The sequence below is a fragment of the Gavialis gangeticus genome, unplaced genomic scaffold (genome assembly GCF_001723915.1).
Source record: "Gavialis gangeticus isolate Ggan-Ray unplaced genomic scaffold, GavGan_comp1, whole genome shotgun sequence".
Lineage (NCBI taxonomy): Eukaryota > Metazoa > Chordata > Crocodylia > Gavialidae > Gavialis > Gavialis gangeticus.
This window is the reverse complement of record NW_017729005.1, coordinates 9,322,287-9,335,815: the sequence shown is the minus strand read 5'-3', so window position 1 is coordinate 9,335,815 and position 13,529 is coordinate 9,322,287. Positions and strand designations below refer to the sequence as shown.

At 44.0% G+C, this 13,529-nt stretch overlaps 1 protein-coding gene across 1 annotated transcript in view; it reads left to right on the top strand.

The window, feature by feature from the left end:
* Positions 1–13,529, top strand: part of CPVL (carboxypeptidase, vitellogenic like) — a 158,024-nt gene that overhangs the window by 39,324 nt on the left and 105,171 nt on the right. Inside the window, 5 exon segments of the mRNA XM_019508549.1 lie at positions 580–743; positions 5,173–5,287; positions 6,803–6,861; positions 7,546–7,622; positions 10,296–10,362. Of these exon segments, the coding sequence (XP_019364094.1) occupies positions 580–743; positions 5,173–5,287; positions 6,803–6,861; positions 7,546–7,622; positions 10,296–10,362 (482 nt within the window).

The following is a 13,529-nucleotide window of genomic DNA, read 5'->3' as shown; positions in this document are numbered from 1 at the left end:
CTATCTCCTTTAGCACGCACCCCAGAGCATGGTAGTCTGTCATCAGGCGATCCGGGCTTCTCCTGGCCGAATCATTAGTACCCACATGAATTAGGACCATGGGGTAGTAATTGGTGGGCTGGATCATGTCTTGGATCATCCCCTTCACGTCCTGAATCTTTGCTCCAGGTAGGCAGTAGACCTCGTGTGTTGAGGGGTGCTGGTGACAGATGGGGCCCTCTGTACCTCTCAGAATGGAGTTGCCTATGATGATCACTCGACGCTTTTTCCTCCTGGCCTGCTTATCTCCTTCAGCCTGCTTGGAACGTGGAGAGCGTGGAGTTGCCTCCTCTCCGGTTTCCTCCTCTCCTTCCTTCTCCTCCATAGTTGCCAGGGCCTCGTACTTGTTCTCCAGCTGGACTGGAGGAACTGGTACTGCTGTGTTACGAGCGGCCCTGGTTCTGGAGGTGACCGTCATCAAACAAAGAAGCTTGCTGGTGGTGTTTGCTGTAGGAGGGAGGGTTCTGAACTTACCCTCCTTGATCACCTCTTTTGTGAGGAAAGGACCAGCAAGTTCCAGTGACTTATGAAACTGGATAGTATGTATCTTTCTTAATGCTTATTTGAATTCTGTATCGTTCTTAGGAAGGCAGTTAAGTTTGGTAGGTCCTCTTCCAGGAGCAAGTGTGAAGAGTTACTCTAGCAATCTCACAGTGAACAAGACTCATAACAGCAATCTCTTCTTCTGGTTCTTCCCTGCTCAGGTAAAGTTACTCTGTGATATGCCATGAGAGATGTTCCTTCCTGTACAGCCTAAAAAAACACCAGACAAATAACTCCCTCCTTGATGGCTTTGCTCTTTGATTTCACAGAAGAAAGCTGACATTTTAGAATAACACCACTGTACATTAGATATTAGGCATAGTGCAAGCTACACCAAGGGTACTGAGGGTTAGTGTCTATTCAGCTGTGTCCAAACTACACAATATTCTCCTCTTTAAAGGTTTGCTTCCTCGCATATTCAAACTGGTTGTGGGTTGGCTTGAAATTTCTGCAGGTTGGCTTATAAAGTTAAAAAAGATCCCAGATCAGCTTGTGCATGTATATCAAACTTGTGCAATGTGGAGAAACTATGCCCTAGGGGCTTTTTCTAATTTAAGCAGCTTTCTAGAAAAAGGTGATTGCAGGAATGAAAAGGTTATCAGGACTTCACTTTCCTTGTTGCAAATTTCCCTTGGCTAATTATATATTCTCAGTGTTATTCTCTTCTTTATCATTGGTCTCACTAACGTCCTTTATAATTTGTCATCTTCTGTCTTGTACTCTTTCTGTCCTCTTCTGAGCCTTGTTGAGAATTGTCCTACTAGGGTTTAATTATAACTATTACGTCATATATAAAATGAAAAGCTTGTCATTATTCTCCAAAAACTGACAGGCCATTTTTTAAAGGAAAAGTCCTCATCTAACTTTTTAACCTGAGTATTTATTCACACCTTGCTTTGTTCTGCTCCAAGTGTTTATTAGCGTGCAGAATCATTTAATGTTTTGAGATTGCAGCTTCTCCCTACATCCCTGAGGACAGAAGTACAGTGGAAAGCCAATTATCAAAACTAATTGGGACCAAAATCTGTTTATAAAATCAAACACTTTAGTTATTGAAACATGTTATTAGATAGGTAATAATATACATATACATGCTTTTTCAGTTTGTTGATCATTTCAAGTCGTTCTTCAATTGTTAAAGCATTGCTCTTTGTTTTAGTCATCTTGTACTCTTGTACCACACAGTTTGGCAGCACATTCTGTGTTCATATAACTATTGGATAGTTTGGATAATTGGCAATCTACTGTATGTTGTTTAACCACTGGCATTTTTCAGACGATTAGCAAGACAAGTCTCTTGTGAGGATGTAAAATGTGTGGCGTCCAAAGTGTGTAAAAAAACCCCAACAAAACAAAACAGAAAAAACCTTAAAACCAAACAACCCCCCCAAACTTTACCATCTTTAGCACTGTTTTTCTTTTTGTCTGAAAGCATAGGCAACAAGTAGGAGGAGCACAGGAGGGCGTGTGCCCCCCCATGAAACTGGCTGCTGCCAGTTTCTGTGGGCGGTTGCTGCTCGCCCCCTGCCCCCCGCCTCACTGCTGCCACCAGTGTCTGCGGGCAGTCCCTGCTCGCCACCCCCATCCCCCCGCCACCACCACCACTGCCATCTGCAGGCGGTCCCACTTGCCGCCAATGCTGCTGCCTAGAAATGGTGCCACCGCAGTCTCGGGAGGCACCAGTCATTCATGTCTGAAAGGCTATTATTGTGCTGTACTAGTTTAATTCAGGATTACATCTTCACGTGGAAATGCAAAGTCATGTTACCAGGATTAGAATTGCTCAGTTTCCCAGAGCAAAAGCCTTTGCAATATAGTTAATGGAATGATATTAAGTAGTGAATTGGACTAAGGTCAGAAGACTTGCTTAGCCAGACCTGAACAACTACCGCCAAAAGGTTAACATGTCTGCAAACACTTGATGTTTTTACATTTCATACAACTATTTACTATTCTAATTATGAGGCTATTGGAACTGGGGTAGCTACTTAGTCTCACTTATTTACTATAAACTTGTCAAGGCTGACTCATGTTTGGCCTTACGTATTACTTTGCTGTTTGGCTCTAGCTGTACTTGTTGTGCTGTATAGTTAGGTTACCACAAAATAATCTAGAACAGTTTTGGTTGTTTTAATCCAGACTGTTTTGAAATGGTTGGCTATATATTCTTGTTTATATATTTTCTTGAGGAAAACCATTTAAAATAGGCTATGATTCTTAATGGTATAGACATTGCAAGTGTTTTAGCTAAAGATTATTTCCTCTCCTCCAAGAAAGCATTGCTAGCACGCAGAGCCAGATTAACACACAGTGGGTTAGTCTGTGGGGAAGGGAAGAGGTGTGGGGGGCAGATCAAGGCCTCCATGGTGTGAGGCAGAGGCAGAGGCAGGGGCAGGTGTGAGTAGGGCCCCAGCTGGGCTAGGTGGTGGAAGGAGCTGAGCCTGGGTGGCTCGTCCAGGTGCACGGTGGGGCTGCCGCTGCTGCACAGACCCTGGTGGAGGCCCAGGGGGCATGTCCCCCCCCCAATCTATGCATGGGGTGGAGGTGGCTGCCGCTGGGCACTGGGGGCTTCACACCCCAAGCCCCGCTGCAGCTGCCTCTGCCTCACGATGGCACGATCATGGCCCAATACCATGTGCATCCCGCTGCTGGGCTGAGCTGCACCGCCTACCCAGGGGTGGGATGCATGTGGTGTTACGTTGGTCCCAGGGCAGCTGCAGCATGGCTCAGGGTGCAGAGCCCAGCACACAGTGGCAGCTGCCTCCACCCTGTGCACAGATTGGGAGGGTGCATATGCCCTGCAAGCCTCCACCAGGCTGTGTGCACCTGTGGGAGGTCCCCCGCACCCACGCACACCTGGACAAGCCTCCCAGGCTCCGATCCTCCCACCACCCAGCCTGGATGGGGCCCCACTCACCTGGCAACAGAGGGCATGGCAGGGCATGGAGGGGGATCGTCCCACTCACCTGACCTGGCCCCAGTGGCAGAGGGCACGGCTCACCCCAGTGGTGGGATGCATATGGCATTGCACCGCTTTTGAAGCAGCTGCTGCTCTGAATCTCTGTCTCGGGGCCTAAGTATGTGCACATATGTGTGTGTGCTCAGCCCCCCCAGACTGAGATCGACTATGAGAGGTGCCGCAATCGACCAGTTATTGTGATCAACTGGTTGGTGACTACTGATATAGACCGTCTTTCCATTAAATATTTTGGGAACTCATAGGATTATTTATTTAGCAGTATTTATTGGCCAGGATTACTTATATAAAATGGCCTGCAGAAGAAACCAGCTAACCAGAAAGAACTTTTGCTCTGGGCAATGGTGGTGAACAGGGCAGTGCTGGCTGTTATGCTGATGGCAGTGTGAGCACAGCCAGCTGCCAGCCAGGGTTGGTGGCTATTTTTGAACCCTCTCTTGCCTCTAAGGTGGTTTATGGGGCTGCTGCCCTGGTCACCCCCTTCAGTTATGCTACTGTCCTAGCACAGTGTCACTATTTAAAGTTGATGATAGTTAAATTTTGTTGTGAAATACCTAATTAACAGCTCTTACTATGTATTTTCAAAAAATATTTTTTTATTAGACAGCAAAAGTAAAATACAGTAAGATATATTTTTCTTTACTCTCTTAGTTTTAACTGCTTTAACTTAAAAAAAATTAAATTGCTATGCAAATTGGCCTGCAGGTGGCACCAGAAGAACTCAGTGGACAGAACATGAACCCTTGAATGTAGACGTATACATGCATAGTTGCCCTTAAATAATTTTTTTAGGGTAGAAGGCACTTTATTGAAAGACCAGTAATCTATTAAGCAAAAAGAGGAAAACCATATGACCCTGTGAAGTACTTTTTATTTTGCAAGATTTATTTTTTCCTTTCCATAAAGGAATTTTTAAAATAAATATCAATGAAAATAGCTTAAAAATTTACCTGTGGTTCTTAGAACCCAGTGTGCTTCCATAAATAAAATGGAATTTGCTAGAAACTATTATATGAAATAGTACATCAAATGTAATTGGCTAGAAACAGCCAGGAAATATCACATTCCCTCCTCTGCTCTTTTCAGTTATTGCAGCATTTTCTTAATATACTTCCCACATCAGTCTGTATTCACCTGTAGTGTCTCATCTCATAGTGAGATTTTAGGCTGTTTGTGGCATAGTCTGTTTTCTCTGTGTTCAGTATAGTATCTGGTAGAATGGGGTCTGATCTATGACTGAAGTCATTAGGAGGGGGGTCTCATGTGAATCATAAGTAAATATAATGCTTCTTAATTCTTTCCCTGAACTTTTCTGGAGTCAGTTATGTAGGAGCTGCCACCAACATAAATCACAATTATTCTTTGCACCTGGAGTGGGAATCCTTATTCCATAGTCTTCCTTTGCCATCCATCTATTCTGAATCCCATGTAGATAGAAGTTATCTGGCCTGTTTTAGTGGCAAGTTTTTTTGGATAAGTATCACATTATAAGTGAATTAGACATACCACGTGGATTTATAAGACACTTAGCCTATTCAGATAAATTGAGGTAGTAATGAACACCACTTCTTTTCACATAGTAGAACAGTGTGCTCCATTATCTTTCCATATAGATACAGCCAGAGAATGCTCCTGTTGTACTTTGGCTCCAAGGAGGACCAGGAGGTACATCCATGTTTGGAATTTTTGTTGAACATGGACCGTATGTTGTTGACCAGAATCTCAGATGTAAGCATTGCTTGTATTTGTGAATTCTGAAAGAGTTTATTTTTCTGTAACAATGCTCTTTATTGGATACTGCTGGTCATGGAATTGTTTCTCTCTCTTCTGCACTTTCAGTGTCACACATATAATTTGGTGTACAGCATGATACACATGCAGTCTGGTCAGCATTAGGTGCTAAGAAAAGTTAGAGCATTCTTGGCAAGAATAGAAACTTCAGAGAGATTTATTTGCTGTATTATATAAAGTTTCTGCTGCCCATATGCAAACTTCTGATTTTTCAAAGGGTTATAATTGTGGCCAGACTGGAGGAGGTTTCTACATCTACATATTCATTAATGCACCATAAATAAAGCACATTAAGTTTAGTATCTGTAATAACAGATACTAAACTTATTGCGATGTAATCAGTGCTATTGTGCATTAGCACAGATTAATACTTTTTAAGTGACGTTAATGCACATTAGATTAAATCTACTGTGCATTAGCCCGGTTTTCACCAGCTGCCCTAACCTGCAGTAGAATTAGTCTTCTGGGCTTGGGACAAAAATTACGCATAAAGCCACTTAAGTAATCAGAAACTGATTTAAACCTGTAGCAGAACAGAAGTTCAGTGCACATAAACCACTTTTAAAATGGGCGAAACTGGTTTAAGATAAACCTAACTGGATGTAGTATCAGACTTAACTAATTTAGGTCAAACCAGTGTATGAAACTTCTGTTACAGACCCCTTCCTGCTTCAAGCCACACAGCCTCCCAGCATGCTTTCCAGCCCTGGGCTGGGCTGGGCTGTCTGCTCTAGCAGAGAAAGCAAACCCTAGCTGGGGTCAGGGAGGGGAATTAAACCCACCTTCCCCCAAGTACAGAGCTGCCCAGCTGTTAAACTTATTGAAACTTACTGCTGGCTGCGACTGTGGACTACAAATCCCACAGGCACCTGGAAGCAGGAGGAGGAAGTGACGAGTGACTCTGCAGAGTTCTGCTTCTGTGATTCTGGACTACAAATCGCAGAAACCTCAGCGGCAGCAGGAAGAGGAATTGAACACATGGCCCATACTGGCTACATACCAGAGAGCCGTGTTTTAGCATACCCCAGTTTCTGGCCTGAGCCAATGCAGGCATGTGGCTGTATTTCCTGAATCAAAAGTAAATATGTGTCCAGTTGTTTCTCAGTTTAATATCTGCAGTTTAGATTAACCTGCAAAAACTGAATCGATTCAGCCTCGGGCTTTTTGTCTGTACTTAGTCCTATGCATTAAGTATCTCATATTGATATGTCCACTAGCCAGGTTTGGTAGCTGCCACATTTCTTTTTTAACTTACTTTCATAAACAGATTGATGATATTAATGTTACTTCCAACACATTGTCCAAATGAGTTATAGAAACATATTTAACTTTTGATTTAGGATGGACATAAGTGGTAGAAACTTTTACTAGTGGGTTTTTTTCATAGAAAAACTTGATTAAATTATTATAAAAAGCAGTAATGGCTAACTGTAATACTTTATCTGTTAACAGCGTCTTAATGAAAGTTTCCTTGGACATCCAAGTTTTCCATGCTTTATATTGACAATCCAGTAAGTACAAAAAATAAATATTGATTTGTTGCTTTGTATGTTTAAGTCATTATGTTTATACAACACTGCTTCTTTCAAGATCTTTTTAAAAACACTTTTGTGGTAATCAGTTCTTTAGACATAAGTGAGTTTCTGAATCATATATATTGTGTATTTGCATGTGCATATAAAACTGCATATGTATACCTCATTCCAGTTTCAGATACTAATTAGACATACATTTTGCATTCACAAATTCATGCCTCTAGTTCTAAAAATCTGGCTTTTTTCTGACTGTTTACTTCTGTGGCTTAATAGAGTAGCTTTGTTTTAACTCATGTTTTTTCCTGGGTAGTGAAAGGGAGAAAGGACCACGTGACAAATGCAAGTCGCATCACTTTGGTTCCGAAAGATTTTCTTCACGCTGTATTGTGATGAATGTAGTATAATCCTTTAATTCATTGTCTAAAATTCACAAATTATTTTACAAGATATGCTTTAAAAACTGTATTATTGTAAAAGGACCAAAATTATTTCATTCTTATTTAAATTCCTTTGACTCTTTCTAGTATAAAGGCTTGTACTAGTTTTAGAGAAAACACATGCTTGGCAGAACCTTATTTTGCTATGTGATAACAAATGCGTTATAGAGCTAGAACCAGACATTTACCTCTTCAATTTCATGCATTTTTGTGTTTTTATTAGCTTGGGACTGGCTTTAGTTTTACTGATGATACAGGATATGCAGTTAACCAAGATGATGTAGGAAGAGATTTATACAGGTAAGTTGTGCCCCATGAGTTCATGTTTTCCCTGTTCCTCTGAAATTCCTAAGAGTTAGCACTGCTGCTATCTCCTAGACAATGCTGAAATCTTTAGTTGCCGGCAGCTTTCTCCTGTAAAATGCTCTTCCTCTTATTACAAAAATCTTCACTTGATTTTTATTTTAATCATGACTTGTGAGTACACTTACAAGTTTATTTAGTTTTACTGGGGTTATCAGTTTAAGCAAATAGTATGAATATTGCAGTATTCAGTAATGTTTGTAGAGAACCTAACTGTTTGTTATACCTATTGGTTACTGCAGTGGTCAGCAGCCTTCCAAGGCTGTGAGCCAGATTGCCCTAGTTTGGTGCAGAGGTGGAAGGGCACTAAGACCCAGCCATCACTGATGCTTTTCTCTGCTGTGGCATGAGGAAGTGATTGCTGCTGAAGTCCCATGTCTGTGGACCAGACCAAATGTTCTGCAGCCTGGATCTGGCCTGTGGGCCATAGGTTGCTGAATCATGGGTTACTGAAACAAAATAAAACAGAAATCAAAACTGAAAACTTGTGGTCAAGGGGGATGGTGGTCTTACAAGATGTGAAAAAATGAAGGGTGGGTATATGTCTATTTCTAATTCTGATCTTGTAATTGGTACCAGAAATAGGGTCTAAACACAATTTCTTTAGCATGTTTTGAAGCTTTCCATAAGGTCTGCCTGATGTTTAAATCTCTGCCCCTGCTCATTCTACTGCCATTTTTGGTTAAATGCTTATTTCTATTCATGCTCTTTAATCAAAATGACCATTTCTCTTACCATTTTTCAGTTGTTTATCTCCAAACATTGCCTTTTTTCCCGTCTTAAAATGGTTGCTAGGGATTTCCAGAGTAAGTAGGATTTTAGGTCTTGATTCTGCACAGTGAAGTTTGGGATCTTCAATAGGACACTGTGTCAGCTTGAATGCTTTTAATTGCAAGACAGGATTTTATCGGATGGGTAACTTATTCAAAATGGATGCCCTGCTCCTATATAGAAGGATATAGTGATTTTGTTGCATTTCCTGAGTAGAGCAGAAATTGAATCATTCCCTTCCAGTGGTGCTTTTGCAGAATGGGATCAGTAGCAGGGGGATCTAAATTACTTACATGAGGAATATTTGCTTTTCATCAAAATGAATTGTCTCAGTAAGTGAGATTTGACTCTACAGGCTACTGAGCAGTCAGGTTGCTATATTCTGTTGGGTTAGGCCACAATGCTTTTCTCCTGGCATGATGGAGCCCCAGCTCACACCTTTCTCCTATGATGCACCATATGTTCAAACATGCTTAGACATTGGCGACCACCTGAGTGCGGCAGTGCACCCCTTGTGAAAAGGCGCTGCTGCCACTCACCACCCCCTTGCCGCCAACACTGCTGGCAGCATCTGCAGGTGGTCCACCATCACTGCTGGCTGCTGCTGATGCTGCCAGCAGTGTCTGCGGGTGGTTGCTGACCATTGGTCGGCACCTGCCACTCCTCCCCCCACCCTGCCAACAGCACTGTGGCTACCTGTGGTAGCTCCCCACTTGCCTCTGCCATGCTCCGGCCACCGCTGGCACCGCCACTGCCTGTAGAAGCTCGCTGTGCCCCACCCAACCTCTGGGGGCATGTGGCGTTCATGTGCTTAGATACTTTTTTTGCTTAATTAGCAGATATCTTGACTTTAATATGGAATTCAAGATGTAATTTCCTAACAGTTTTGGAGCTGTTTTTAGTTACTAGCTTTCTTTCTAGGAAAGAATTACAAATTCCAGCTGACCCTCTATGTGGCTAGTTACTGCTGACATGTGACACATCTCTTTTTGCATGACACATAAAGAGAAGCTAATTCAAAGCGTTCATTGTTTATGGCTGGTTTTTAGTTCTTTATAGCTTCAGGCTGTCAGAGCTGGGGAACAGCTAATCAAAGGGTAGTGCAGAAAACTGATTTCAGCTGTCCCTTTATAAGTTTTACATTTTTCATGCATCCCACTCCCCTTACATACAATCTAGAGGGAGGGCAAAGAAGGAAAGACAAGTTTAAAATGTTCAGATATTTGGGTCTAGCTACAGGAAACTGAGAAATAGTAGTAGTTTTTAGCCTCCTGTCCTCACCCTCTGCTTATTTTTTGTAGTTGCTGCTGATTTCTCTCTTATGCTAACAAACTTTACTGGCTGCTAGGATCTTAGGAGTGGATCCTTGAACTTTCAAAACATTTGATGCTTGCTTCAGAGAGAGAAAATAGCCTCCTTCCCAGCATGGGCATAAGTCAAACACTTGCAGTTTCCCCTCTCTGCCTTTTTTGAAAGGACAAATCTGTTTTCTTTGACAGTATCACTTATAGCTTTCCTGGATGAAACTGTCAAAATCCATTTCCACTGAGATCAAATGATACCTACTGGTTGGATACAGAATTAAGAAAACACAACACTGAAAATTTCCCTTAAATGATTTGCTGTTCTCTGATATTGGCTACATTTCCCAGAAAATATGTGAACACTGGGAAAGAAGTCTGCACTATATACAGTCTAGGTCTATGTATTTGACAGTAAATAGAAGGAAGAGTATGGGATTCTGCTATATTTTTTTGAGTAAATCAACTTTCAAATGCATTTCTTTCTTGGAGTGAGAGATATTTCTGTGCACCTTTTATACTTTTACTTATATTTTAGTGAACTCATCCAGTTTTTCCAGCTATTTCCTGATTATCAGAAAAATGACTTCTATGCTACAGGAGAAGTAAGTTCACATAATACTTTTTCACTCAAAAAGAACCATTTCCCTTTATAATTATTTGTGAGCATGAAGAATAAGTCTACATTGTTCTATGCTTAGTGACAGCACAATATTTAGAGACTGGTAAAAGAATGATGAAAAAGAAGATTCTGATTTTTCTTAGGAGAGGAGTGAAGTGAAAGAAGTTATTGTCTACTTTCTTATGTGAACCCTGTTTTCTCTTTTATGATGAGAGTATGAACTATATAAAGTAATTCTTTATATTGGTCACTCTCTGCCTCTTGAAATTTCTACTGGCACATTTAATTCCTAAATATACACTGTTCATGTTCGGTCCTTTATGCTGCAGGATGCGTGAATGATCAACTAGATAACTTTAAAGAGATTGGTGTACACATTTTATTTACATCCTGGGAACATCCATTAGTCCTGTGTATTTTTTTTCTTATTTAAGTCCCTTTTGTAGGCATTGTTCTGAAATGCAGTTGTTAAGTGAGACTCACGAATGAGTCTCTCAAAAGTAGATGGCAACACACTGAAAACTTCTGGATGGAGAAAGTTTTGGTGTATTGTTTGGATGCATCTTGAATTAAGTTGTAGATTAGAGCCCTGGCAGCATCTGATTTTTTTTGTATTTCACCTCTTTCGCAAAACACATTTTTGCAATAATTCAGAAACCTTCATTGTCAACTTTCATTTTGCCAACCCAGTAAAAGCCAACTGTTGTTTTCTTGTTTTGTGCATAATCCATAAAACTAAGAATTGCTGCATTTACTTGAATATAAAATGAGCACCCCCATTCAACATGGGGAATATCAAGCCTTATCTTATGATTGCATATGGTTTATCTGAAACCAGAAAATGCATGTGGCCAGCCACCAGAAGGTGCCCAAGTTCCCCTCAGTGTGAAGGGTTCCAGGCCAGCTGCTGCCTGCCAACACGTGCTGAGTTGCTTTGGCACCCTCTGGTTGGAAACTCCATGCATGCAGCTCAAAATCAGCTGGCAGGTGCTGGCCAGGCACTTTCCCCACAGCGTGTGGGGTTTGACTAGCACGTGCTGAGTTGCTCTGAGCTGCAGCCCCAGCAGCAGGTGCTAGACCAACCTGTTGCATGCTGGAAGCCTAGCCAAGTCCCTTTCTGTGTGCTGGGTTGGTCCAGCATCTGCTGCTTGAGGAGCAGCTCGGAGTAACTTGGCACATGCTGTCTAGAAACCCTGCATGCTGAAGGGGATGGTACCTGGTCTTGGCCTGCTGGGTGTTTTTGAGCTGTGTGCAAGTAGCTTGGCCAGTGTATGCTGAGTTGCCTCAGTACCTGTCAGGCAGGCAGCAGCTGGAAGCAACCTGATCATCTGCCTGCCAGGCACCCAGCATGCTGTGGGGAGAAGCTAGCCAGGCCCTCCCCCCCCCGGCAGGGGCCAGCCAGCACATAGTAAGGAGGGAGTCCACAAGGGATGGGCAGTAGGGCTGTGCGAAGCTTTGGTAGCCAATTCGATTCAGAGGACATTTGGCCCAATTCAGCGGCCAGATCTCCAAATTCAAATTGGGAGACCCATTAAAAGATCTGAATCAATTTGGAAGCCTCCAAATCAATTTGGAGAGATTCAGCACCAATTCGGCCATAAACTAACAGGCAGCAATGCTCAACCACACTGCACACAGCTGCCTCTAGCTGGTAGGTCTGTTGTGGAGGGGGGAGGGAAGGGACATGGAGGGGGCAGATCAGTGCCCCCACAGCAAGGGAGGGATTGGGGCTGGGACAAGTTGTCCAGCCAGGGTGGGGGGGTGCAGGACTTGGGGAGCGGGGCTCCCACCACTATGTGCATCCGGTCTGGGAGCTGCTCTTCCAGGGGCTCCTCCAGCAGCTCTTGCCACCAGTCCAGGAGGGCATGGGAGCGGGCATGTGCCCCTGGATCTGTGCAGGCTGAGCTGGGCTGGACTGCGCTCTGGGAGGCTAGACCCAGCCACCTGCACTCTGGGTAGCTAGCCCCAGCCTGAAGCACAGCCCCAGCTGCACCCACCCCACAGAGCGCAGTGAAGCAGGGACTATGGGAGGGGCTACAGACACCCTAAAATTTCCCATAGCCCCTGCCACCAGCACCGCCCCATGCCCTGCCACTTCTTGCCCAGCCAGGGTGGGTGGAGTGCATGGTCTCCCGGACCTCCATGCTCTCCTGGACTGGTGGCAAGAGCCATTGGAGAAGCCACCAGAAAAACAGCTCCCGGACCAGCAGCGCACAGTGCCAGAAGTTCCCCTCCCTAAGTCCCGTGTCCCCAGTGCCCCGGCTGGGCAGCTTGTCCCAGCCCCAGCCCCGGCCCCTCTCTTGTTGTGTGGGCATTGATCTGCCCCCCCCACCACGCCCCTTCCCTTCCCCGTCCACCCACCACCACAATAGACTTACCAGCTGGAGGCAGCTTTGTCCAGTGTGGTCAAGGACTGCTGCCTGTTTAGTCTATGGCTGAATCTCTGAATTGGCACCGAATCTCCAGATCAAAATCATCTGAATAGAATCGGGACAGTGATTCAAATCACTGAATTAAATCACTGTCCCTCTAAATCAGCCAAATCTGAATCTGAAGCAAATAACTGCTGCTTCGCACAGGCCTATTGGCCAGCGCTCTGGGGGGAGAGACCCCCAGGGGTCAGCCAGGTACCCTGCATGCTGCAGGGAGAGACCTGACTGTAGTGACAAGGGACCCAGCATGCAGTGAGGGACCCAATGCATAAAGAGGCTCTTGGCAGCAATAGGGAGGGATCCAGCATGCAGTGAAACTCCTAGCAGTGGCAGAAAGGGATCCAGTACATGGCAAGGCACACAGCATGCAGTGGCAAGGGACCTGGCAGCAGCGAGAAGTAACCCAAAATGAGAATGCTGATGAGGGATCCAGCACGTTACAAGCTGGAAACAGTGATGAGGGACCCAGCATGAGAATGTAGCGTGCTAGATCCCTCATTGGCCAGGCTCCAGTCAGCACTACCTGACAGCAGTGAAGCAAGTGGCAGCAAGGAACTTGGTGGAGGCACAGGTGGCAGGGAGGAGCACCTGGTAGCAGGGAAAGCAGATGATTACAGGTCCTGATCACCACTAACTGGCCAAAATTTAAAACCAGAGAAACCGATGGCAAATTCTGCGGCGTAAGTGGTGGCAGGGAACCCCCCCCCCCAAGTAATAA